The sequence below is a fragment of the Lygodium microphyllum genome, chromosome 10, assembly GCF_053477565.2.
Source record: "Lygodium microphyllum isolate KBCC chromosome 10, Lygodium_microphyllum_v1.1.10, whole genome shotgun sequence".
Classification (NCBI taxonomy): domain Eukaryota; kingdom Viridiplantae; phylum Streptophyta; class Polypodiopsida; order Schizaeales; family Lygodiaceae; genus Lygodium; species Lygodium microphyllum.
The window spans coordinates 136,317,785-136,345,138 of record NC_141144.1 but is presented as its reverse complement, the minus strand read 5'-3'; the positions used below and the strand labels follow the sequence as shown (position 1 = coordinate 136,345,138).

Below are 27,354 nucleotides of genomic sequence, written 5' to 3'. Positions count from 1 at the left end.
AACTTTCCAATCGACTGCAGACTGGCCATTTGCCATTTGCCATTTGCGCGATTGGTAGACGGATTTCAAAATTCTTCAGTGCTCTCGGCATTCCGAAACACCGTTTGTGAGGGAACGAGAGTCTTTGCGTACGCTACCTCGCATCAAGCTTCCATGGTACGCGTCCGTTCTCTATTGCTGTTAATGTTTGCTTGATGTCTTTGGCAAGATTCGGGAAACTCAGTTCAAACTCGCGTGGAGGTTTCTGTAGATCTGAGTATCGTGAACAGCTTCGCGAGCAGATAAATTTTCTGTCGTTATCGAAAACCGTGGCATTTTCTTTAGAACTTCAGGGTGGAAAGGAATGCTACATCCTTGTGTCATCTCTGGAGCTTGTGGATGCTTCTGTAGCATTGTGTTCAGCGGGTCAGTTATAACATTGTACGGTAAAGGGATGGACAAAGTAGCACACATCAAATGTGCTCGTTGTATATGCGATCTCAACTGAATTTGTTCAATAGGAGTATACACCTATCAACATTTGTTAAATTTGTCGCAAGTCTTCAAAAACTACTGCAGAACTTCACTGAAATTGCCCTACAAATCTCAAGGACTTGATTAGGACATAGTCTGACATGAGGCTTGGCTCCAAAATCTTTCAGTGAGAAATGTTTGATGCTTTTAAGCTAAACTTTTATGCTTTGTACAGAAGAGTGTCTTGCGATTACCTAGTTCCATTGTATTGCTTAAGTCAAATGTGTGTTTGCTGTGACAGAGCGTTCACATAATTTAGTGTGAGGAGCTGGCTCGCTGTCAGGCCATTAAACAGACTGTAGATCAGGGAGAGTGTGGTGACACTCATTTACCTTTAAGTCCTCTGTGTAGACACATGACATGCACGTACACTATACTTTGAGTTTGACTTTGCTGTATACGTCTGTCTGTTTGCATTTTCATGCAAAACATATATTTTGATGTAGAGTGCTATCTAGTTGCTCTATGTAGCCAGAAAGCTTGCTTGTTCTCGTTCACTACTACTTATATGTAACATTCTGTTATCCTTATCTGGATGTAGTTTGTGTGTTTGTCTCAAGATGGGCTAGATGGGCCACTTTGTAGATATTAACATATCTTTATATGTTTTCTGTGCTTGACTTCATTACTGCATTTAATTTTACAGGTAGATATTAGATGTTTTCTCTTTTGCAGGATGGAAGAGGACATGGGCCCTCTCATGAAGAGTCATCTCAAAGTACTGCAGATCTTACAGCCTTTGTAAGTCTCATTCAACTTTTGATTTGAGCTAGTAAGGTCTAGCTACAGGCTGGCATTCTTTTCCTTTTGTGGTGCATTTTAATTCTGCCCTTTTATGTATAACAAAATATGGATATTCATGATAGTGTTTGTGAACCGTGGCTTTCTTTGTTTACTTCCACAGTCAGATAATCATTTTGTGCTCTGCAACTTATTGTCTGTGCTTACGTGTATGAAAAACAAGAACTTAAGAGGCCAAGGATTTAGTTAGATTATTAGTTCAACTTCGGCATGCGCTTAGAATGTTTAGAAAGTGACTAGGATTAAATTCCCCTCAGTCTAGAGCAGAATAGATCTCATTAGCTTTGAAGTGCTTACTGGTTGCGAGCACCTTGGTCTCTGCTTATTTTAGAATACTTGTAGCATCGATTTAGTACAAAACTAACTGATTGCAGTGCTTGCACAATCATGCCATGGTGAGCCATGGGTTTGGGCACAAGAAAATAAACTGAATAGAACCTAATAACTTATGTTGCAGTTTCATCATGTGGAGGATGAAGTGTCTTGACACTTTGGCACCTCCTATCGAGGCTGACTATTGTCAAGCACATTCCAGATATTTGAGTTTTTATTGCCTTATTCATGAGGACTACACACAACCATAGGCATGCGTGTGCTTTCATTAATTGCAATGCACACAATCTTTGTAGTTGTTTCATCCTCAAGACTTTACTCCAATGGCATTGGGAGTGTATTTGTAATCTCCTTGTTTCCTATCACATCATTCGTTCATGGGGGTGTTAAGAAATGGTATGGCAAAACGAGAAATGCACGGTGTATGACAACAGAGAATATGCAGCCAGCTCCACAATTGAGATGGAGAAGACTGCAGCCACCTGACGGAGCAGTTGTGAGACAGAAAAGTTAATGATCTGCCCAGCCAATGTGTCAGCTATAAATAGCTGAAAACACCAAAAAACTGGCTGATTTGATCTGGCCAGCCTGCCTTTGATTGACGGACTGCACAATATACAGTCCGACTGCAGTAAAAAACTGCACCCTAGGGCATGTGAAGATATGCTAGGGTTTTCATCGAGGAAACACAGCATGTACAACCATGACTAAAACACAAAGACTTAGACAGTGACAAGCAAAACTCAAACCCTAAATGCAAAACTCAAAAATCAAACATAGAGAGGAGAAACAAGTGAATGAATGTTGTAAATGAATGTAACAAAGTGATGTCCACTGGAGACGGATCCCAAGTATTGTGACCACCAATTGGAGTGTTGGAAGGTGGGAAGATACCAACCGTTGATCATCAAGGAGTTAGGAGATTGAGGCGACACAAGAATGATGCTAGGACCAAAGGGTGGTAGCAAGGAGCCAATGCACTAGAGCTGCCGCATGGAGGAGGAAGACCACAACCAGTTGTCACCTGCAAAGGGGAGGACCAAATGTAAGCTCCAAAAGGTCGTTTGAAGAAATGGAGGGCAGCCACTAGACGCCTGGGACTGTAGAGTCCAAATGCAAGTAGGAGGAGGGGTTGGCAATGATGGGGCTGCCAAATGCAGCCAAGTGTGGGGAACCAAATGGTGGGTGGCAGCAATGGATGAAGATGCTAGACATTGGAGGAGCTATGGAAGGTGTGGTAGCCTTCGGAAGGGTAGGATTGCCACGTGGATGAAGGCTGATGATTGAAATATGCACAAGGGAAGCGAGACTAAGTGGTGGGTAGCCTATTTATTTATAGATGTTGAAGGGTACCCCAAAAATTAGGGTTTTGAGGGACCGTTGAAACTCTCTTGAACCACGCACCAAGTTTGTGGTTTTCACTACTTGAGTGTATTTTGGAGTTGTCTAAAGATGCTAATTAGTTGAAAAGTGTGTTTTAGCTCAACACCCTCTTTTACGTCCACAACTGAGCCTAAAAGGAAAGGCTTGCAATGTCTACCCTTAGGCTTCCCATCCAAAAGCAACCGGGCATCAGACGAAGGGTGCATGGTGGCTGTTCAATGGCCTATCAAGAATACATAGGTAATAGTAGGGCATTGAACAAAAGGTGCATGTTGGTTACTTAGTAGTGTACCAAGCCCTATTGTTGTAGCTTGTTTGATCGAGATTGAGTGAGCTGAGGGTGAGAGTGTCAGATATTGCATTGAGAGTAGAGAGTAGTAGAGAGAGGGAGTGTAAGTATGACACAATGGATATTTGGTAAAATGATGAATGTACCACTTTTTAGGTTTAGATAGTATATAAAGTATAATATTGTAAGGGTGCATTCACACCCAAACACTGAAGAAAGGCACAATAAGCCTTTATGTCCAACAACCTTCCACCTAAAGGCAACGTGCTTGAGGGAAGAGAAAAGAATAAGCTAATTCTATGTATGTATAAAGCTGAAATATACATATACTATCCAACCCCCATCATCTGGCGGCAATGAGCAAACCGCTCTGTTGGAAGACCTTTCGTGAGAAGGTCTGCATGGTTATTATCTGTATGTACCTTGACAAGCTCAATGCTCTTGCTGTCAAGTACATCCCTAATAAAGTGATACTTCATCTGTATGTGCTGTCTTTGCGTAAAAGACAGGATTCCGCGCTAGCATGATAGCACTCTGATTGTCATAGTGGAGTGTAAGAGTCTCGGTAATATCAAGCTCCCTCATAAGACGTGAGAGCCATAAAGCCTCTTTGCTTGTCTAAGTGGTAGCCACATACTCTGCCTTTGTAGTAGACAATGCAATACACTTTTGCAGCTTGGATATCCAAGAGATTGCTCCACCTGTGAACGTGAACACATATCTTGAAGTAGACTTCATGTTGTCAGGATGGCCAGCATAGTTTGCATTCGTGAACCCAATAACAAATGACTTTTGCTTACCAAAGCAGATACACAAATCTTTTTTGTCCTTAAGGTATGCCATGATATCCTTCACTGCTTTCCACCCAATGCTTTTTGCCAGGATATGCCATGTATTTGTCAACCACTTCCACCGTAAATGCAATGTTAGGACGAGTAGCAAGAGTTGAAGCATAAGGTATCTTGGCTATTTCAGCCTTTCCATCATCGGATATAGGGCTGTCATTTGCACTAAGTTTTAAATATGGAGGCAATGGTATACTAATGGCTTTCCCCCCTTCCATATTGGAACGTTGCAAAACCTTAGTGATATACTCCTGTTGTGATAGATAAAGAAGACTCTTCAATCTGTCTCTAAGTATATGCATGCCAAGAATGTGAGTGGCCTTACCAAGATCCTTCATATCAAAGCTATTGTGTAAACTGTGCTTCAAGGAGTCCAAGGCATGAACATCCTTGCTTGCAAAATCAACATGTTATCCACATACAAAACTAAGAGAATAAGGTTGCTATCTGCTGCCTTCTTGGTGTATAAGCAATAATAAACTTGAGAACGATGAAATCCCTGAGATTGCTTAAATGTATCAAATTTGTTATGCCATTTTCGTGGTGCTTGCTTCAGCCCATACAAATGCTTGTTGAGTTTACATACCATGTGTTCTTTTCCCTTTGTAGCAAGACCTTTAAGCTATTGCATATAGATCTCCTCATGCAAATCACCATGTAAGAAAGGGGTTTTTCTGTCCATCTACATGAGTTCCATGTCTTCAGATGCAACCAAGTCCAAGATGGTCCACAAAGTAGTCATTTTGACTATAGGAGAAAAGATTTCATCAAAATCAATTCTAAGTTCTTGCTTGTATCCTTTAGTAACCAAGTGTGCCTAGTACTTTGGCAAAAAACCAAAAGTGACTTTCATTTTGAAAACCCATTGCAAGGTGGTACTTTTTGTCCTTTTGGCAAATGCACCAAATTCCAAGTGCCATTCTTCATGAGAGGTTCCATCTCTAATAGCATTGCTTTGTGCCATTTCTTACTATCCTTTTTGTCCATTGCTTCTTAGAAGCATGACGGCTCACCACAATCTGTTAACATGACATAATCAGCCACATAGTTTACACCAGGAACGAATCTATTTGGTTGTCTTTGCACCTTGGTGTACCTATGGACCCAATGATCAAGATTTGCTAGTTGTTCAGCTTGCAAATTTGCATTAATAGCTTGCTGTTCTGTAGGTTTAGGGTGCTGTACAACTGGTTCTGGTTGTTGTAAAGGCACATGTTCTTGCTGAATTTGCGGTACATCATGGGCAAGATTGTGTTGATCATGTTTAGCATCATTTTCTACATTTTCAATAGCATTTACAGCAGGTATTTTGTGCTGCCTAATGGGTATTCTTTGCTATCCTATTGGTACATCCTCTCGGAAGACAACCCTTTTGACCTCTTCTGTCTTTTGCTGTTTGTGCATGCGATCTTCCCGAAAGATAACATCATTTTTTTTTGGGGATCCCATAATCGATACTCCATCTCACCTTTATTACCATATCCTAGGAAAATACATTTACAGGATTTTGGCTCGAGCTTGTTGCATTCTTCCTTGTGAATGTGCACAAATGCCTCGCAACCAAATACTCTCAAGCGAGCTTACGAAGGTGGCTTGCCCGACCACACTTCTTGGGGACTCCCTTTCCCCAACCAAAGATCTGTTTGGTGACTGATTAATCAAGTGTACGGCTGTCATAACAGCCTCTGTCCAAAATCCATGGGGTAAAGCAGCATGTGATAGCAATGTATGAACCTTGCCTTGAATGGTCCTGTTCATATGGTTTGCAACACCATTTTGAGGTTGATTATGAGGGGCAGTGAGCTCCCTTTTAATCCCTTTGCTATCACAAAAGTCTTAAAGGCTTTGGACACATATTCCCCACCATTGTCAGAGCGAAGGCATTTTAACGCCTTGTTGGTTTAATTTTCAGCAAGTGCCAAGAATTTTTGAAATGTATCCAAGGCCTCGTCTTTATGATGGATTGGATAAACCCATACTTTGCATGTGGCATCATCAACAAAGGTAATGAAGTACTTATTCCCCCCTAGAGATAATCTTGGCATTTGACATACATTTGGATACACCAATTCTAAGGGTGAAGACTTTAGAGAGATTTTTTATGTGACGTTTGAGCATGTTTACCATAAACACAATGATCGTACTATTCAAAATCAGCATATCTCAAAGACGGTAAACAACCCAAGTGAGAAAGCACTTTTATTCTAGTTTGATTCATGTGTCCCAACCGGCTATGCCACAAAGAAACACTTGGCTACTCGGTTACGGTGACTACATGGTCACACACACTAGATACATGCAAAGGATATAAGGTATTACTTTTGGACCCCTTGGCAACAATGCGAGAGCCCTTACAGATTTTCCATTTGCTATCCCCAAAGGTGGTGTGATAGCCTTCATCATCTAGTTGCCTTGTGCTTATCAAGCTCTTCTTGAGCTGAGATACATGTCTCACATTATGCAAAACAAACACAGAGCCATGTTGAAATTCCAATTTCACGTAGCCAATGCTTGCAATTTTACATGCATAGTTATTTTCCAAGTGGACAACACCGCATACACCACCATTGTAATCAGAGAACCACTCATAATGTGGTGTGACATGAAAGGACACACTTGAATCAAGTATCCAAGTGTGCATATCATCCTCAAAATCTGCAATCAATGCATGTGCACTCAACGAAGAAGCAAGAAGTACATAACCATCACTGTCATTATCATGAGTGACTACATTAACCTCTTTTATTTTCATATTGCTCTTCTTTGCAAGCTGGCTATCCTTTTTTGCAGCCTTGTTGTCTTCAGTGTTTTTTTTTTTGCCTCTCTCTTTCTTCAATTGAAAACAACCCTGTTTGTAGTGTCCTTTTTTGCCACAATGATGGCACTCCACATTTTTGCCACGAGACTTGTTGCGTGTTCTATTTTCAAAATTGCTCTTTTATTGAAATCTGCTTCTAGTATGCAATGCATTAGAAGACTTGTTTGTTAAGTTATTTTGCCTATTGAGTTTTTTCATTAGCAAAGAACTCTCCACATTAGAGTATAACAGTTGAGCATTCGAGTTACTCAAAGTTGTCTTGAAGGTATCCCAACTTTCAGGCATAGTGCATAGGAAGAAAGTAGCCTTGAACTCATCATCAATATGGAAATCCAAAGCAATCAGTTGATTGAAAATTGGGTTGAACTCATTCAAATGTACAAACATAGTTGTACCTTCTTTCATGTGAAAGTCCATTAATTTTTTCAACTAATAAACCTTGCTGGCTGCACTTTTTTGAGCATACAATTCTTCAAGACGGTGCCACATTGCATATGCTGAATTCAACTTCTCAATGTTAAAGAGTAAGTTGTTTGACACTGAGAGCTCAATGGTAGAGCAGGCAAGGTCATCGAGGTCATCCTACTTGTCTTGTTTCATTTCTGTTGGTTTTATTCCCTTTGTTTTGATGGGCTTTACATGTTTCTTTTGCACCAAGACATTGTAGTATTGTTTTTGTCATATTGCAAAATTATGTACACCCTCAAGCTTCTTGATGTGTAAAAGATTGCTACTGTCACTGTTTCCTGTCACGGGGACGTGAAATTTTGAGATGCTTTAATCTTGCTAGTAACATTTGATTAAGTTACTAATCAAATGTGCAAGGTTGTTTAGCACATGTGATGCACATGGCAGTTATTTCATGGGAACGGGCCAAGGACCCCGAGGATGCAGTAGGTGTTAAATGCAAAAGTTATGTTAAGTTATGCCAACTGGGTTTTGGTGGTCAGTTGGTGCCAGGTTGGACCCTAGGACAATTGTTTGGCCATTAAGTGTCAGTGGTGACACTAGGGACTAGAATTAATTAATGCTAGTCTAAGGGTCAACAGAGGTTGGGAACTACTCCAAGTTGCAAATGGCCTAGCCAATTTCATTACAGATGGGCATGTTTAATTTTGGGCAAGGTCAAAAGGGCTGAAATTAATTTTCAGAATTAATTAATTTTGAAAAATTAATTTAATGGCTGAAAATGCATTAGGAAGACTGCCACTTGGCAAAACTTTCCCATGCAACTAGGGAGAAGGCTGTTGGAGGGTGGTGGAAGCTGAATTGCAGCCATTCTGAGCTTGGTGGAGGGAGAGGAGGTGATCAGATTTGGCTCTGAGAGGCAATGACGACTGATCGCGTGCCGCAACCGGACAGGGGGCAGTAGGTTTTCTCTTCCGCCTCAAGAGAGGCGGCGGTAGAAGAGGAGGGCTCATTAGCTGAGCTTCTGTTTTACTCCCCTTTTGAAGTTGTTGGTGCCATCAGATTTGTCATCAGAGCTACGAATCAAAAGATACATTTCAGTTGATTTTCTCTCTCTCTGTAGCATTCTCTCATCTCCCCAAGTCTATGCTCAAGCATTCTCAGTAATTCTCAGCCATTGGTAGTAGAGTACAGCCAAATTTGGTGGACAGCAGAGAGTTTATTGCTGTAAACCCTAAATTACAGTAGTAATTAGGGTTTAGCAGCCACCTTGGGACCCGTGCCATCAGTCAAAAGCATTGTACACTGAAATCAGCACCGGAAATTCGTGGAATTGTGAGGATTTCAGATGCCAGCCCATCTATTGTGAATTTGGGGTAGCATTTGACCAGTTGGGGTTCCATTAGAGCAAGTCCTGGGTGAAAATCAAGGGGCAATTTGCTAGAATGCATTGCTTATTATTGGAACAGCAAGGGGCTTTTGAATCAACCAAGGAGATCGTGAAATCTCGGCTTGTAATTTATCCATCAGCAATTGAAATTAAAGAAATACCGAAAGGGGCGCCAGTTTTGGGGCCAACAGGGTGTCCACTGTCCAAGTTTATGAAGGTAAAGTGAGCATTTCAGTTTATGCTCATTTGCTAATTGCTGTAATTAAGTGCTTAATCAGGTTAAACCACCCTATCCGAGAAGGAAGGCTGGTTTCAGTTTCCAGCCATAATTTACAGTACCAAATTAACTAACAAGTGACCAAAGGCAAGCCCAAATGTTATACAAGTAACCACGGTACACTATAAGTACCAACCAGGAGTGAAAATCCCAGAATTGTAGAGATTTCAGATTTGCAAATAGATTTTCAGAAAAGAAAAATGTTTGTTACTGCACTCCTTGGGCAATTATTGACACATTTAGTTACCAAGGCACCAATTACATGTGAAATCCCCAAAATTTCACCGCAATTGTTGTTCCAAAGGCATGTTTGAGCATAAAATTGACAATTCTGTCAAACATTTGTTGCACAAATTGAAGGGATTTTGCAAAAGCCCCAATTTTCTTGGGTTCAGAGTGTACAAATTTTAGTGAAATTGAAGAAATTCAACTAAAATGTGAAAAGTCCCAATTTTTTTTGGATAGATGTGCACCAAATGTGCAATTTTTGAGTCGGATTGTCTTGTCCTGTGCTTAAGTCCCCAAATCAAAGAAAAGTTTCAATATTCTTGGGCAAAATTTCACGTTATGCCTGCGCGTGTGAATGCCCGACAAAGTAATTGTAGAAATTAAGGAGAAATTTTGAAGGGAAAAGAAACGTGATGAGCCTGTCCAAGTGTTGACTAGAGTCCATCGGTTCTGATGCCTAGTGACGCACAATGTTTCCGCTGCCTACTGATCGTCGGGTCTAAGCCTAGTGATGCTTGTGACCTGTTGTGTGTGGGTGTCGTGCCTGGCTGTAGTTTGTTCGTCTGCCTGTGACTTGTTTGTTTGCTTGCCTGTCGTGCCCGCTTGCAACCTGGTGTCTCCACGAGCCTATTTTCTACTCGACTCACCTTGACTGTCGCATGTCGTGACTGTCGCCTGTCTGTCGTGCCTTCTTGCAATCTGGTGTTTGCACGAGCCTTTCTTCTACTCGACTCACCTTGACTGTCGCACGCCTTGACTGTCTCTCATAAGCAGGCAGTTGAAGAAGGGAAACTTGGGAGTGCTTGCTTATGAGATGGGGCTTGGTCTATAATCTCTCTTATAAGCAGGCAATTGAGGAAGGGGAACTTGGGAGTGCTTGCTTTTATAGTAGAATAGGTGGTTGTCATCATGAACCAATAAACAGGGGAGGACTATGTTATAATTCCCCCCAACTCTATCAAGTCGTCCCCACAAGAAGGGATACCATATTGTGGCTAGTTTGATTGCTCTATGGGGAGAGAGGTTGATCTGTTTGTGTTATAGTAGTGCTTTCAAAACTATCGGTTCGTCTTTTTATTATTTTGGTGTAGCCTATGATGTAGCAATTTTACATCATATCCTAGCATAGCCTCTTCATGCCCTTGTAAAACAGCTTGGTGTAGCTAGTCAAAAGTGGAGCGGCAATGGAAGCGTAAACATATATTGTAATAAACTACTGAAATACAAGACAAAAGAGAAAGGGAAAGAAGGAACACAATATAGATGAAAACTTAGATGTATGCTCGGGAAATGGAATCCACATATTAGACACGAGATTGTCTCATACAATAGTGAGTCACTAGCTACATGGGCACTAGCACCGGCACTTCTCTCCTTGGGACCTCTAGGTGATGAACTGAACTCAACTAAATGAGGAGGAGGAGCCTAGAATATATATAGGCATGAATAATGCCATAAAATGTCATGTTGACCAGCTTTTAATGTTGGCCGATTGGTAGCAATAAATGCCACAATAGCATAAAATGCTACACACTAAAAATGCCTAGAATAACTACATAAAGTGCCTAGCTATAATACATGCTGAGACACACACATGAGCTGACATACTTTGCTAACACCCTCTCTCAGATCACGGGTGATATGATACAATACAATGGTACAATGAGAATGAATTAGAAACCATACAACATAGAACCGAGTAGAACCATGGATACCCAAGCAGTGGGTGATCAAGCCACCACCAAGGTGCCTTGGAGAGAACCTGATGTCGATGTCGATCATACCAGCTTCTGAAGATAGAGAAGATCATAGCAGCTCTCAATGTCTGTCAACAATGCTTCTGATGTAGCATATGTGACCATCCTGTCACCAATGCCGCATCGTATAAATGACCATGAATTCCCCTCCTTTGGCTAGACCACCACAAGTGTCCCCTCATTGAGCTCTAGACGAAAGCCACCCGCTCTCTGTCAAGTAACTAGCCCATCATGAACTTGGATGTCAATCCTAGCTCTAGGATTTAAATCTGCTAGATTTCGTCAATGCGTCAGGGACTTCCCTCTCTGGATCCTATGCATTTGTATAGAAATATAGACGAGTCGCGGTTGCCCCATTTCACCACCCTCGTAGACTCCCTCTCTCGCACTATAGAGTCGTGAGGGATGACTTCACCACCACCACTAGAAAGCAGCTGAGGAGGGGCAACCAAGCCCTTTCCACGATCTGAAGAAGAGGATCCCTTCTGTGCCTTGGACTTTGCCTTGGCCATCCGAATCCCATGTAAGCACTGCTTCCTCATTTTTGTCTTTATCAAAATCAATTGGAAGAGGAGAAGGCTGTTGAAGACGTGCAATAGCTCTGCTAACCATGTACCATAACCGCTTCTGGATAAATCAGGCCTTCATCACTGCACTCCGCGTGTAATAATCAGGTCCATGGAGCTTGTCATCAATGGATGTGCATGGAGGAGCCATCTGTAGAGGATTTAGAAGAGTAGAGAAAATAAGGTATTTGGAGAGGGAACAGCCAAAACACGAGCACATACTACAAAAAACAAGAGTTCACATACGGTATAACCCAAAATTTGACCGAAACAAGACAAAAGCTGCTGCAATAAGTCAAAAAATCAGTCAAAAACTGCCAAAAACAGCAAAAACTGCTTGAAGGTACAGTTGCCCAGCCAGGAAGGAGTTAGGAACACAAAATGCCGATTGAGTACTGCCACAAATAGGCTGAAAAACTGTCGCAGCGGCATGAAAACTGAAAATGCAAGCATCAGAGGGGCTATAGACAGTAGGCAATGGCAAATCTGCAGAAAATGCAGGGAAAATAGGTCACTTGTATGGAGCAGCAGTCACGTGATCAGCAAGGCTGAAAACAGTCCTGAAATCAGCAAGAAAACACAGCAGGAGCACAAATCTTGAAATTTGATACCATGTCAGAAGTGGAGCAGCAATGGAAGCGTAAACATATGCCGTAATAAACTGCTGAAATACAAGACAAAAGAGAAAGGGAAAGAAAGAACACAATACAGATGAGAACTCAGATGTATGCTTGGGAAATGGAATCCACATATTAGACACGGGACTATTGCATACATTATTGAGTCATTGACTGCGTGGGCATTGGCACCGGCTCCTTTCTCCACGGGACCTCTAGGTGGTGAATTGAACTCAACTAAATGAGGAGGAGCCCAGAATATATATAGGCATGAATAATGCCATAAAATATGTCAGGTCAGTCAACATTTAATGTTGGCTGACTGACAGCAATAAATGCCATAATAGCATAAAATGTTGCACACTAAAAATGCCTAGAATAACTACATAAAGTGCCCAGCCATAATACATGCTCGGACTCACACATGAGCTGACATACTCTGCTAACATAGCCTCCTCATACCTCTTTCAAGTCGCCATGATTGATGTATTTAGTCCCTTCCCGGCTGAAAAGGGAGCCTTTCCCCATGCCTCTGTTAAGTTGCCATGCTTGACGTACATCATATTTGGTCCCTTCTAGGCTGAAAAGGGAGCCTCCAAATCTATTGCAACACATTCACCCGTGCCAGCTGCCAGGAATAGCACCATTGTCTCTAGGAATAGTGTCATTGTTACCAAGAATAAGGAAAGCAAGACTCTTACCATATTTGAGAATAGCCAAGAAGCATGCTAGATCTTGCACGTTGAATCTTCTTGTCCTCAAAGTGTTTGTTCCCCCTCCCTCCCCTTTCAAAAAAAGGGCTTATTAAAAGCTTAGTAAGTAAGCTTTACCATAAAGCTATTAAGCTCTCAAGCAGCCGTTTCAACTCTAGAAGGGGGGTATTATTAATACCCTTACCTTCTAACTCTTTCCAAAAGTTTAAAAGAAAGAGAAGCTTCCCAATTTATGCACAAAGGATTCCTCTTGTGAGAGGGGTTGAATTTTGGCGGCCATTTTACTCTAGAATGGGGGTATTATTAATACCCTTACCTTATAACTTTTTCCAAAAGTTTAAAAGAAAGAGAAGCAAGTTTAAAAGAAAGAGAAGCTTCCTAATTCATACACAAAGGATTCCTCCTTTGAAAGGCATTGAAATTTGGCAATTAGGAAACCCTTTTGCAAATCGAAATTTCGGTATTGATTCTCTAATTTGAAGCATTAGTAATGACAAGGCCTTATTAATAAATCCTTTGAAAGGCCTACATCGAAATATTATGAGGGCCGAATAGGATAATATTATGGTTTCAGTTGGAGTTTTCCTAACGTTTGATATTTCTCTTCTTAATTGTGGATATCTTCTCAGTTCGTACCCATTATTCATTCCAGTGTCCATTATTCATGGTTATTGCAATCAATGGTTCACATTTTAATTGATGTTCATCCAATATTGCAATCGATGGTTCATATTTTTGTTGATGATTCGTTAGTTATTCATTTCAGTGTTGGTTATTTATTCCAATTGAGATGTTTGTCTATTATTCCAGCTGATGCTTTATTATTCTAGTTGAGGTTTGTCCATTATTCTACATGATGTTTAGTTATTCCAGTTGAGGTTTGTCTGCTATTCCAAATGATGAGGTTCATCCGTTACTCCAGCTCATGTTTCAATATTTCCTTTTCAGCCAATGATTTGTTCAATGGGTCCCCTTGTTATGTGTCAGCTAGCTTCGTGTTTGTGTGCACATGTGCTATGTTTTATGTCAACATTACATGCATTTATTCATCTTTATGTCATTCATGTTTTGTCTGCATGCTATGTCATTCATAGTTTGTCTACATGTACGCAATTATTCGTTTTTATGTTGTCTATAGAGTGGGGTCACACAAACCTCTTGTTAGCAGATTAGTCAGCTCATGGTTGAGTTTGTACTTGTGGTACAATAGGCTGGGCTCAGAGAGTATTTAGGCATTTTATTTGCCATTGTTTATTGTGGTTTAGGCATTATTTGCAGCCAGTTGGCCAGCATTTAATGCTGGCCGACCAGTCATATTTTAGGCATTTATTTTGGCCTATTTATTGTCAGCCTCCCTCCTCCACATTCATTCATCACTTGACAGTTTTTGGGGAGAGGGAGCAGGTGCCAATGCCTCCATAACTGGTTACTCACATTGCTTATGTTCTCATGTTTTGGTATATGGATTCCATTTCCGGAGCATACATCTGAGTTCTCATTTGTATGTGTTCTCTCTTTCTTTTCTTTTGTCTTGTGTTCAACAATTTATTTCAGCACATGTTTATGCTTCCATTGCTACACCACTTTTGACTGTTAGCAGTCATGTTTGTCATGCCTTGTCATCTCCTGCCTGTGAGCCTCAGTCCGAGTCAGATGAGGACATTGGGAGCTCTGACATGTCTGTCATGTGTTATGATGGGGGAGGCTAGTCACTCTTGACTGGCTGTCTTAGGATGTGTGTTTCTTTTTGGCCTCTTTTAGTGGGCAGCCACTAGCTGCCCGGCCACTTTTTGGTCACTATTGTGGGGCGCCCATTTTAGGGCATGTTTAGGGTTTGCGCCCATTTTAGGGTTAGGGTTAGGGTTTGTCCTTTTGCCTATTTATAGGCAGCTCCCCTCCCCACTTGATCACTTGTCTTCTTGGAGATTCCGACACTCCTTCTCCCCCGTGGTGGTGCTGCCATCATCATTAGCTTGATCTGGTACCCTCACTGACGCTGTGGGCTGCGTGCAGGGACTGATCAGTCTCCTTCCGCCTTCCCGTTTGTATTCAGCATTCATTTCAGTGAGTGCAGATTTCTCTTCCTTATTTTCTGCTTTCTCTCTCTCTCTCTCCCTCCGTGTTCGTATTCCCTCTTCCGCAGCGCACTCTCACACTGACATGGTATCAGATTTTAGGATTTGTGTTTTTGCTGTGTTTTTCTGGCTGATTTTAGGATTGTTTTCCCTCTTGCTGATCAAGCAGTTGTTGCTCCAATTTGGCGATCAGTTTTGCCTTCGTTTTTTGCCGATGTTAGCATCTATACAGCCTGTGCATCCATTTCAGCTTGTGTTTTGGTGTCTTTGCCTCTCCTCCTGGCTGGGCGCTTGCATTAACAGGCCGTTTTTACTGTTTTTGGTAATTTTTGATTGATTTCTTGACTTTTTACAGTAGCTTTTGTCTTATTTTGATCAGATTTTGGGTTATACTGTATTTGAACTCTTGCTTTTTGCAGTCTGTGCTCGTGGTTTGGCTGTGTTCCTTCTCCCAATCCGTTCTTTTCTCTACTTCTTTTCTAAATCCTCTCCAGATGGCTCCTCCATGCACATCCACTGATGACAAGCTCCATGGACTTGATTATTACACGTGGAGTGCGGTGATGAAGGCTTGGTTTATCCATAAGCAGTTATGGTACGTGGTTGTTGGAGCTATGGCACGTCCTCAATAACCTTCTCTTGTTTCATCTGATTTTGATGAAGACAACCATGAAGAGGCAGTGCTTATATGGGATTCTGATGATGCCCGTGCTTATTCGGCATTACTTACGTATTTCCAAAGTAGTCCTACCGGTGGTCACCTCTTGTACAACAGCTTCAGACGTATGGTCGAAGTTGCAGTTGATGTACGAGGCTCCTTCCACCATGAGGGTTGTTACTCTCTATGGTTAGCTCTAGCAACTGAAGTTTGAACCCAAGGATATGATCCAATTATTCCTACTTTGAGTTACCCAACTCCAGGACTAGCTTCGCACTATGCAGTCTGTCCTCTCAGAGGCACATCTTGTTGGTACGATACTCTACAAGCTTCCTCCAGAGTTTGATGGAGTCGCGAATGCCTTACGGATGTAGATATCTACCACTCTTGTCAGTTTTCTTCATATGTTCTCGATGCTACTTGAGCATGAGGCTACTTTGCGACTAGGGGAAAAGCTTCCGTCACATTATGGAGCCTGGGGGTTTAGGTGAGGCTCTTGTAGCTTCGGAGAGGGGTTTGAAGACAAAGAAGTCGAAGGCCCAGTGTTATCTGTTGGGAATAAAGGCCTTGTGCCTTTAAATGTGCTGAGGTGTGAACACACCCTTAGCACTTATGCTTACACATATATATCTATCTAAAAACCTAAAGTGGTACACTCGTCATTGTACCTAAAAATGTGCTCACTCTCTACTTTGCTCTCTCTCACTCTCTCTGTCTCTCGCTGCGCGTAATGACTGACTGTCTCGATCTTCGTGTCTAGCCCGTCACTACAAACTGGTATCAGAGCTTATGGTACAAGACCGAGAGGGTGTAGGCAGTCATTGAATAGGTCGTCAGGCAAAGGCATATGCAGCTTAGGTCGTGTGCAAAACGAACTAGCGTGTGTGGTGACTGGGCAGCGGGGTCCATCGACTAAAGAACCAGCGTCACGCTGAAGACTAGCGGGCAGCGACCAAACCAGGTTTGAAGACACACTGCAGGTGACATGAGACCAAAAGGGCTGGAGGTGATGGTCTTCAGGTACATAGGTCAATGACTTGCAGGCAACAGCTTCCATGGCATCGGGCGGCACCTTTTCTGCAATGCGATTGCAGGCGAGACGTCACGAAGAATGCTGTAGGTCAATGGGGTCACAAATTCGTTTTTTTTTTCTCCTTCAAAATTCTTCTTGAATTTTCCCTTAGCTTGACGGGGGTTCTTGCGCATAAGGACAGACTTTAGATTTGTGCATATTTTGGCCCGAAAATTTGGGGCTTTTCTTGGAGTCGGGGATTGTGATGCAGAGCAAGATCATTTATCTCAAAATTGCAAGAAATTTGTGACATTTTGTCCCCGACATTTGGGACTTTTCATGTACATGCACAAATTGGGCTGAAATTTACCCAATTCCTTGACATTGATGCACATTGGGCCCGTGCAATTTGGGGCTTTTGCAGTTTGGGCAATATTTGTGCAGCATTTGGTTAGTTTATGTACATGCATGTTGAATTCCATGCAATTTGGACATCAACACTTGGTAAAATTTGGGGGTTTTGCTGAAATCGCTCTATTTTGGTAAAATTGGTATGTCCTATGCATGACAGAGAAAATGTAGATGTGTGGTTGATGCTTTGAGCACAAAAATTTTGGGGCTTTTGACCGTTTGAGTTAAATTTTATGCCCGTGGGTACATACACAACAGAAATTGCAGCTAAATTTTGGGATTTCTCATGTAATGTGATGCATATGCCCTTGGAACAGCTGTAATCAGTTGTGGAATGCACATGGTTTGGTGCTTCTGAAAATTTAGTTACAGATCTGAAAACTATGCTTCTGCGTGGTCATTTATTGCTGATTGGTACTTGTTTGTACCTTGGTTACGTGGGTGATAGTTTTGGGCTTGCATTTGCTGTTTTTTGGTCACCTTTGGGTAGAGAATCATGGCTGGCAGCAATGACAGCAATAATCTAATGCACATAAAGAAGCTTGAAGGAGCACATAACTTTGCAGTTTGGCAAAAGCAATGCTACAATATCCTGTTGCAAAAAAAGCAGGCAAAGCTGATCAAGACACAAGGGACATAGCTCGCAGATATGGAACAGGACGATTGGGATGAGTTAAATGAGCTTGCACGCTCAACCATTGAGCTATCGATTTCTGATGCCTTGCTGTTTTACATTGAAGGTTTGGATTTTGCATATGCTATATGGACTCGACTGGAAGAACTGTATGCACAGAAGAGTGCTGCAAGCAAAGTGTATTGGTTGAAAAAGCTTATGGATTTGCATATGAAAGAGGTACAACAATGTGTACTCACTTGAGTGAGTTTAACTCCATTTTCAGCCAGTTGGTTGCCTTAAAGTTCATGATTGATGAGGAATTTAAGGCTACTTTCTTGCTTTGCACTCTACTAGAGAGTTGGAATACATTCAGGATTGCTATGAGCAATTCTAATGTGATCCTTTTGTATGCTGATGTAGAGAGTGCTCTACTCATGGAAGAAATGAATCAGGAGAACAATGCATTCAGTAAGTCTTCCAGTGCTTTGCATACTAGGGGCAGATCACAGCAAAAGGGCATATATGATAGCAAGGGACGTAGTAAAACATGTGGCAAAGATGTTGAATGCCATCATTGTGGCAAGAAGGGTCACTTTAAACGTGACTACTACAAATGGAAGAAAGAGAAAGGAAAGGGCAAGAAGGCAGAGTTAGCCTAAGAAGAGTAGTGTAAAAATTGAAGAGGTGAATATAGTCACTCATGACAGTGATAGTGGGAGTGACGTTGTCGGAGGGGTTTTTGTCGACAGATCGAATCCACTTGGGATTAGAGGTAGAAGGAAGTAGAGATAGGAGATGGAAGAGAAGATCAAGAATACACAAGGGGTAAACACAATAATGACAAAGCACAATGAATCAAATCAATATATATTGACAGAACTTGAAATCCTTTATTTGGCACTACTCAAAAGCACTCTCCAAGCATTAGATCTCTTGGAGCTTTCTCACAGAATAAAAACATGAATCAGAAATAACAGTTCCTTCTTTGTTGCTCGGAACCCAAATCTAATGGCTCCGTTGGCTCCAAAAGGGGAGTAAAACCTCAGGATGCTTGGTTACGGATCTCCCAGATCACTTATTTTTTCTCTTCCAGTTCAAATTGCAGTTTTCAGCTTGTCAACAGCGATCGCGATGCACACGATTTTGCCCATCTGTTTTTTTAGTGAAAAATCTCTTAACTGGTTGAAAAAGCAACTTGCTTTTTGCATGTCATCCTAATCTAGAAGCTTTTCTGACTTTTTTGAATTTTTACAATAAATAATATTAAAAATAGGCTAAAATTATTCAAAAATCTAGTATTTTTGGATAATCCATGCAACTTACACTAATACTAATGACTCAGATCACATTGACTCTCTAGATCAATAAAAAAGTCGGATGATGATGCATTTCATGCTTTTTTACACTATGTCCGCATAGCATTACGACAACGTACTCTTTGTCTCTTCACACTTTGGTGCACATGCTTTACTTGCAGATACAAATGATGATATACATACCTAGATTCTCGACTCAGGTGCTTCCTTTCATGTCACCCCTCATCGTGAGTGGTTCTCTGGCTATATAGGGGGTCGACATGGTGTTGTCCATCTTGGGGACAACTATGCATGTGAGATTACAAGTATTGACAGTATGCAGTTACAGTTTCAGCATGGCTTTGTCTTTACACTTCAGTATGCACGGCATGTAGCTCAGCTCAAGAAGAGCTTGATTAGCATAGGGCAGTTAGATGATGATGGTTTTAATACCACCTTTGGTGATGGAAAATTGAAGATCTGTAAGGGATCTAAAGTGATTGCCACAGATTGCAAGAGTGATACTTTGTATCCACTTCATGTATCTAGTGTGCGTGACCATGTTGTTGCCGTGATCGAGTAACCAAGCGTTTCTTTGTGGCATGACTAGTTGGGACACATGAGTCAAACAAGAATGAAAGTGCTTTTTCGTTTGGGTTACTTGCCTTGTCTTCGTTATGCTGATTTTGAGCACGGTGATCATTGTATTATGGCAAACATGCACACACGTCTCATAAAAAGTCTCTTTCTTTGAAATTTTCTTCTCTAGAGTTAGTACATTCGGATGTCAAATGCCAGGATTATCTTTAGGGGGAAAGAAATATTTTGTCACCTTTGTCGATGATGCTACACGGAAGGTATGGGTTTACACTATTCGTAGCAAGGATGAAGTGCTAGACAAGTTTAAAAAATTCTTGGCATTGATTGAAAATCATACAGATAAGACACTTAAGTATCTTCGCTCTGACAATGGTGGAGAATATGTGTCCAAGGCCTTTCAAGCATTTTGTGACAGCAAAGGGATAAAGAGGGAGTTCATTGCCCCTCATAATTCACCCCAAAATGGAGTTGCAGAGTGTATGAATCAGATCATACAGGATAAGGTTTGTACGATGTTGTCTCATGCTGCATTACCCCATAGTTTTTGGGCAGAGGCTGTTATGACAGCCGTTCACTTAATAATCGATCACCAAAAAAGTCTTTTGGGAAGGGGGGGGGGGGGAGGGGAGTTCCCTAAGCAGCATGGTCGGGTAAGCCACCTTCATATGCTCATTTGAAAGTGTTTGCCTGCGAGGCTTTTGTGCACATTCGTAAAAGAAAAACGCAGCAAACTTGAGCCAAAGTCTTGTAAATGCATTTTTTTAGGATATGGTGACAAGGGTGAAATGGGGTATAGATTGTGGGATCCCGAGAAAAGGAAAGTAGTACGTAGTAATGATGTTATCTTTCGGAAAGATCGCATGCATAAACAACCCGAAAAGATTGAGGAGGTGTATAGGGTTGTGTTTTGGGAAGAAATACATTTGGACAGCAAAATGTGCCCGCTGTACAGCAGCAAATACCTGCTGTAAATGAACTTGTAAATGCAAAAAATGATGCTGGAAATGATTAGCTAGCTATTGCCCATGATAATGAGCCACTACATGTGTAGGAAGAGCTAGGACAACAATCTGTTAATGCTGATTTGCAGGCTGAAATGCCAAGATAGCATGCTGAAAATGGAAATTTGCAGGAACGGTTAGCAAACAATGATCATTGGGTTAGGAGATCGTCTAGGGCTACTAGACAACCTGACAGATTCATTCCTGGTGCAAATTATGTGGCTGATTATGTCATGTTGACAGACTGTGGTGAACTGTCTTCCTTCAAGGAAGCAATCGACAGACAAGACAATAATAAATGGTATAAAGCCATGTTGTCAGAGATGAAATCTCTTGAGAAAAATGACACTTGAAACTTGGTGCAGTTGCTTAAAGTGCAAAAAACAGTTCCATGCAAACGGGTTTATAAGATGGTCACTTTTGGTCCCTCACCAAAGTACAAAGCAAGATTGGTTGCAAAGGGGTACAAGTAGAAGCATGGAATTGACTTTGTTGAGATTTTCTCTCCTGTAGTCAAAATGATTACATTGAGAACCATTTTGGGCTTGGTTACAGTTGAGGATATTGAAATCATACAGATGGATATAAAGACTGCATTTTTACATGGTGATCTGCATGAAGACATATATATGCAACAGCCTAATGGGTTTGTGGAAAAAGGGAAAGAGAAGATGGTATATAAATTGAAAAGGAGTTCATATGGGCTGAAGCAAGCACTAAGAGAATGGTATCATAAGTTTGATACATTTATGCAGTCTCAAGGCTTTCATCGAAGTCAAGTGGATCACTACTTGTACACCAAGAAGGCAGTAGATGGCAGCGTGATTATCTTGGTTTTGTATGTTGATGACATGCTGATTGCTGGCAGGGATACTCATGTCTTGAATTCACTGAAGAAAGTCTTCATGGCAAGTTTGACATGAAGGATCTTGGTGATGCAAATCACATTCTTGGCATGCAAATACTCAGAGATAGCTCGACAGGCTTACTCTATCTATCTCAGCAGGAGTACATCTCCAAGGTTTTGCAGCGTTTCAATATGGAGGGGGGGAAAACAATTGGGGTTCCATTGCCTCCATGTATCTCTAAACCATGCCTTACTTTGGGTCCTTGAGCATTTCAGTAGACCATGTCACAATCTTCCTCACGGTACACCTCTCTTACTTATGTATCTCCTTTCCAAAATCATTGTATGCGATTAGACATTGCCTCTTAGAGATAAGACTTTTCCTTTTTCTTTTTCATTTGTTTTGCATCACCATAGTTTTAGCCACCCATGATTTGAAGGGGGATTCATTAGATTTATTTATCCCTATGTGTAAACACATTATTGTATGTGTTCAGATGTGAATATCTTTTACACCACTTAGCATTAAATAAGGGTCAAATGTAGTGCATGGAGATCGTGTGTATGATCAATAGGCTATGGCTAATGGAACTCCATAAGAGAGAGAGAGAGAGAGAGAGAGAGAGAGAGAGAGAGAGAGAGAGCTCTTGCAAATAGACAAATTGAAAGACAGATAGATGAGATATATGGTATAAAAGTACAAGTGATAGTGCTTGAATATATAGGTTGAGGTATCCACCTATACCTTTGATCCTTATTTAATGCTAAGTGGTTTAAAATGTATTCATACCTAGCTTGATCAGATGTCCAATCGAATGATTGTCATGAAGCGAGTTTCTTTGGAAGTGTAGATGTGGACCATGAGTGTCAACAAGTCATTTTCTATGCAGGAGCATATCAAGAGGCAGAGGAAGCTTCAGATGCAGGTACAAAACACAAGGAAGGTGATCACTTTTGAAGACATGGCGATAACTCTTCTTTCACAGTTACCATCCCGTTTCAATGGTTTTTATTCCACCTTGATTGCATCAAGGCGGTCTGAGACACTCTTCGGTGGGAAGAGTTGGTTTCTATGGTCTTGGACCAAGAGGAGCAATTGAAAGGGACCAATTCTTCTAAGTTTGAGGCCTTGGTTGGTCAGTCCTCTTAAAAGAAGGGGAAGGACCAAAAGGAGGAGAAATCCAAGAAGAACAAAGAGAAGGAGTCTACTTGTCACATCTGTGGCAAAATAGGTCAATGGAAGAAGGATTGCCTCGACAAGGAGAAGAAGGAGAAGGAGAAGAAGAAGAAATCTTCAAAGGATTCCGAAGTGGTGGCTGCTCCCTCATCAACTGCTTTTTTCCACTTGGAGGTGGTTGAGGATTTGATTCTGGCGGCTTTTGATGTTGCGTTGACGACCCCATATACTTGGGAATGGATTGTTAACAGTGGTGCCTCTAGGCACATGACTCCTCCTTCACTAGGTGTTACTTATTTGCGGTCTTCACATGGCGAGATTCTCATCGGTGACAATTTGTCTATTCCTATACAAGGACGGGGTGACATGCATCTTTTTTCAGATGGATGAGGTGGTGCTCATATATTTGAGATGCTTTATGTGTTGGCCTTGGTGACCATCTCCTTTTGATGCACAATAATTGTGCTCTCGGTCTCTTGGTCGAATTTGATGTGGATTCTTTTCGGATTCTCGATTGTGGATCGAGATATGTTCTTTCTTCAGGTTATAAGAAGAATGGAGTCTACAAGTTGTGGTCTCCTTTTGCCTTGATTTCTCTTCTTTTTACCTCACAAATTCAGTTTGAGCTTTGGCATGCTCGGTTTGGCTACCTCAATTATGATTATCTTCGGAAGGTGTCCAAGGGACAACTTGTTTGAGGTTTACCGGATATTGTAGTGAGCCCGCAGACTTGTGATGTTGTTCCCAACAAGGCTTCGAGACAATCTTCATCACCCTTGGAGCCTGTTTCTATTGATCTTTAATGACCAATGAGGATGGAGTCCCTTAGAGGGAGCTTGTATTTCATGCTAATTGTGGATGATTACCGCAAGATGACATGGGCTTATTTCTTGAAGTTGAAGTCGGAGGCTTTTCTGCAACTTTAAGGATTGGTTGCTCTTTGAGGAGAACCGATCTGGAAGGATGGTGAAGACCTTACGATCGGCTAAGGGCAAAGAATTTGTTTCTAATGAGCTTGCTCGTTTTGGGGCAGATCGTGGTATTCACCAGGAGTTTGTAAATACAAATACCCCTTAGGAGAATGGCATCTTAGAGCAGAAGAATCACAATTTGATCGAGATAGCCCATACCATGATGGAGCACCGTTAGACACACCTGTGTCTATGGGTTGAGGTTGTGGCTACCGTAGTTCACATCCTTAATTGTTCCCCTACTTGTGTTGTTATTGGTATGACTCCATATGAGACATAATTTGGGTCTAAGCCAGATGTTTCTTATTTTAGGGTTTTTGGGTGTGATGCCTATGTTCACATCCCAAAGACATAGCGTGACAAATTTGAAGTGGCTTCCAAAAGACGGGTGTTTGTGGGCTATAGCTCGCAGTCTCAAGGCTACCGATTGTATAATCCTGTTAAGCGGGATGTCTACACAAGCCGTAATGTTCGGTTTGTGGGAGTTCTAGCCTCAGAGGGGGGTGAGGAACACTCTGTTCTTGGAGATCCTAGTGACCATACTCAGATGGTCATGTGTTGTTTGTCCTTTATATGAATGACTTGATTGTGATAGGTGACCATACTGAGATGGTCGAGAAGACGAAGGCAATACTTTATGAGAAGTTTGAGATGATGGGTATGGGACTTCTTCACTTCTTTCTAGGTCATGAGATCTATCAAACTCCAAGAGAGATCTTTATCTCCTAGCAACGGTATGTATAGAAGCTCTTAATTGTGTGAGATGGAGGGATGCAAGTCTCTTACAACTCCTATGGACCCGAATTGGAAGGCTACAGTTCATCTTGGTTCTCCTTTGTCTGATGCTACGCATTATAGGCAGTTGGTTGGCTCCTTGATGTGGCTTCTTAATACCTGTTTTGACTTATGCTATGTTGTAGGTGTGCTATGGCTAGGTTCATGAGTGAACCCAAGATGGTGCATTGGCAGGTTGCTCGGAGGATTTTATGGTTCCTATAGGGGACTTTTGATCTTGGGATCTATTATCCCGATGGTACAGACTTGGTACTTATAGGATGGAGCGATTCAAATTGGGTTGGTGATATGGATCATGAGAGGTGGTCCACGACAGGCTATTGCTTTACCTTGGGTGCTGGTGTTGTTTCATGGAGCCACAAGAAGCAACCTACGGTTGCCCTCTCTTCGACTGAGGCAGAGTATCGGGCGGCGTCTTCTACTACATGTTCACAATGAGAGTTGCATTGCCTTGGCCAAGAATCTTGTGTTTGATGCTCGGACGAAGCATATTGAGATCTAGTACCATTTTATTCGGGAGAAGATTCTAGATGTGACCATTTCCTTGGTCTATTGCAAGACAGAGGACAATCTTGCCGATTTGTTTACCAAGGCGTTTCCTTAGGCTTTACTTAGACAGCAACCCAGATCCCTTAGCCTTTTGCCGTGTTCTTTCCTTGGTTGTTGTTAGTCTTTGTTTGCAATTTTCACTTGTACCCCTTATCAAGGTTAATCACTTAACCTCATTATGGATCTAGATTTTACCCTAATTTCTTAGGATTAATCAGGTCTTGAAAAATCATAATTTTTCTTTGAGGATTACGTGAGAGTGGTTTCTTTGCATTTGTACTAGGCAGTCCATGTGACAGTCAGTCCGTACATCAGGCAGCAGGGAGCATAGGTGCCACGTGGCACAGTCGGCCAGGTTTGCTGCAGTCGGTCAGTGCAGGTTGGACAGATGCTGTCCAGTTGGTTGCATTTAATGCAGCCGATCGCATTATTTCTTGGCCTTGGTCTCAGCAGTCTGGCACAATTGCTCTCACAGATTTCAGGTTGCAGACCGTAGAGATTGCCCTCGGGGCTGATGGAGATTGAGATCTTCGAGGTGGAGACATACACAAACATTCTCTCTGCACCTGTGTATATTTCTGCATCCTTATACAGCATTCTTCCCTGCAGATTTTCTGCGTTTCACTGTTTCTCTCTCTCTCTCTCTCTCTCTTCTCTTTCTATTCACTCTTTGTCTTGGTCATTTGCTTCCACATTGCTTCACTTTGACAGGATCTACATTGAAGTCTTTGTCAGCTTTACTTTGTCACCAACTATTACCATCAAGTTAGTGTTTCTTCACATTCATTAGGTGGAGGAGCCTTCTTCGTTTCTCTCATCTTCTAAGCAGCCTTGGCTCATTGACAGTGGTGCATTAAGTGATATGACTCAAGGAGATTTGCCACATGATCTTCATCGATTAGAGGGTATTGTCATTGTTGGTGACATCTCTTTGGTGCCTATTAGTGGTGTTGACACCTTGCCTCTATTGTTTGACTATCCATGAAGCTTCATTTTAGAGGCCCTACATGTTTGGAACTTGGGCTTTCATCTTTTTTCAGTTTATGGCCTTATCAGACTCAGGATTCATGTTGTCTTCACCAAAAAGGCCATGTTTGTTGAGGATTCTTTTACAAGAGCCACCCTTGTGAAAGGTTGGTAGGAGAGGGGGCTATATATGCTTCGTTCCCCTCCCATTATGCGGGGTTCTCTGAGGCAGATTTCCATTGCCATACCAGTTTTCGCTTGTGCACCATCTATCCCATAGGTTCATCCTATCGGCAATGGGCAGTTATGGGAAGCAGGCCAGATGTGGGCAGGAGCTGCAGGGTCCTCTGTGCAGGGTGGCCAGGGCCGGCACAGGCAGGCCTGTCAGACAGGGGGCAGCAGGCTGACCAGGCCTGTCACTGGTGGTCTGTCTCAGTTGGCTATTTCTTGGCAGGCCGACTGCACGTTTTTTCTCCCTATTTCTCTGGTTATTTAGGCCCACCATCAGGCCCTTCCTTGATCATTGTGTTAAGCACATTTTGAGGTCTCCCAGCTGTCGACATGTGCACAGCCTTACACTCAGCATTCTGCCCTTCTATTCACCATTTCAGTGCTCTGCTTCTTCTCAGTGTTGTATTCTCTCTCTCTCTCTCTCTCTCTCTCTCTCTCTCTCTCTATCTCTCTGCTTAGCACATTCAATCAGTCCAAGCACACACTTCTTCATCGCAGCACTCTGACAGGGCATACACCGAGTTGCTGTTCTAATACCGGATATGCTGCATTTACAGCTTCCTATATTTTTGAATCTATCAAAAAATATGTGTTTTTTAAACCAAAATTTGATTTGAAAAATTGATCCATTCAGAAACAAAAGATACACATTTAAGTGGACCCTCGGTAGCAGACGTATGGAGTCAGTATTAGGGCACTTGACTGGTCTTCATATTTTGGGTGGCAGTTTCTCCATTCTTATGTGGGGATCCAGGAATCTGAAGTTGTACTTTTGAATTGGCTTCCATGTATTTGTAACATTCAGCTGTGCAACTATATTCTGAAACTCTTCTGAAACGGATGAGTTTTTTCAGATGGTTACTGTTCCTTTTTCTTTCACTTTAACATGCCACAAATATTGACTACAACTTTGCATTGACAGGTCCAAAACCTTCTGCAGCAAATGGTAAGATTGGTTTTCTTCTTTTTAATATTCTCAACCTTTCTGGCCTGGTAGAGGACAATGGTAACCGAGCTTTTTGCATGGTGGCACAGCAAGCAAGGTTCCAGACGATGTCAGAGTCCATTATAACAAAAAATATCCTGCCAAATGTTTGTCTAAGCTTGCCAATGTTGTTTTTAAAACACATTTGTGATGTTTCTGTGTTCGTGTCAAATGTACCACTTCAAATTTTCAGTAATGCTTTGGCAATGCATGTTTTCCATGAAGTT

The 27,354-nt window shown here is 41.7% G+C and overlaps 1 protein-coding gene across 1 annotated transcript in view; it reads left to right on the top strand.

Annotated features, from left to right (window-relative positions):
• The window catches only part of HSBP (heat shock factor binding protein), a 27,819-nt gene continuing 465 nt past the window's right edge, over nt 1-27,354 (top strand). Inside the window, exons 1-4 of the mRNA XM_087686946.1 lie at nt 1-156; nt 1,189-1,254; nt 27,065-27,088; nt 27,178-27,220. Of these exons, the coding sequence (XP_087543072.1) occupies nt 154-156; nt 1,189-1,254; nt 27,065-27,088; nt 27,178-27,220 (136 nt within the window). The 5' untranslated portion in view covers nt 1-153. The remainder of the gene's footprint in view (nt 157-1,188; nt 1,255-27,064; nt 27,089-27,177; nt 27,221-27,354) is intronic.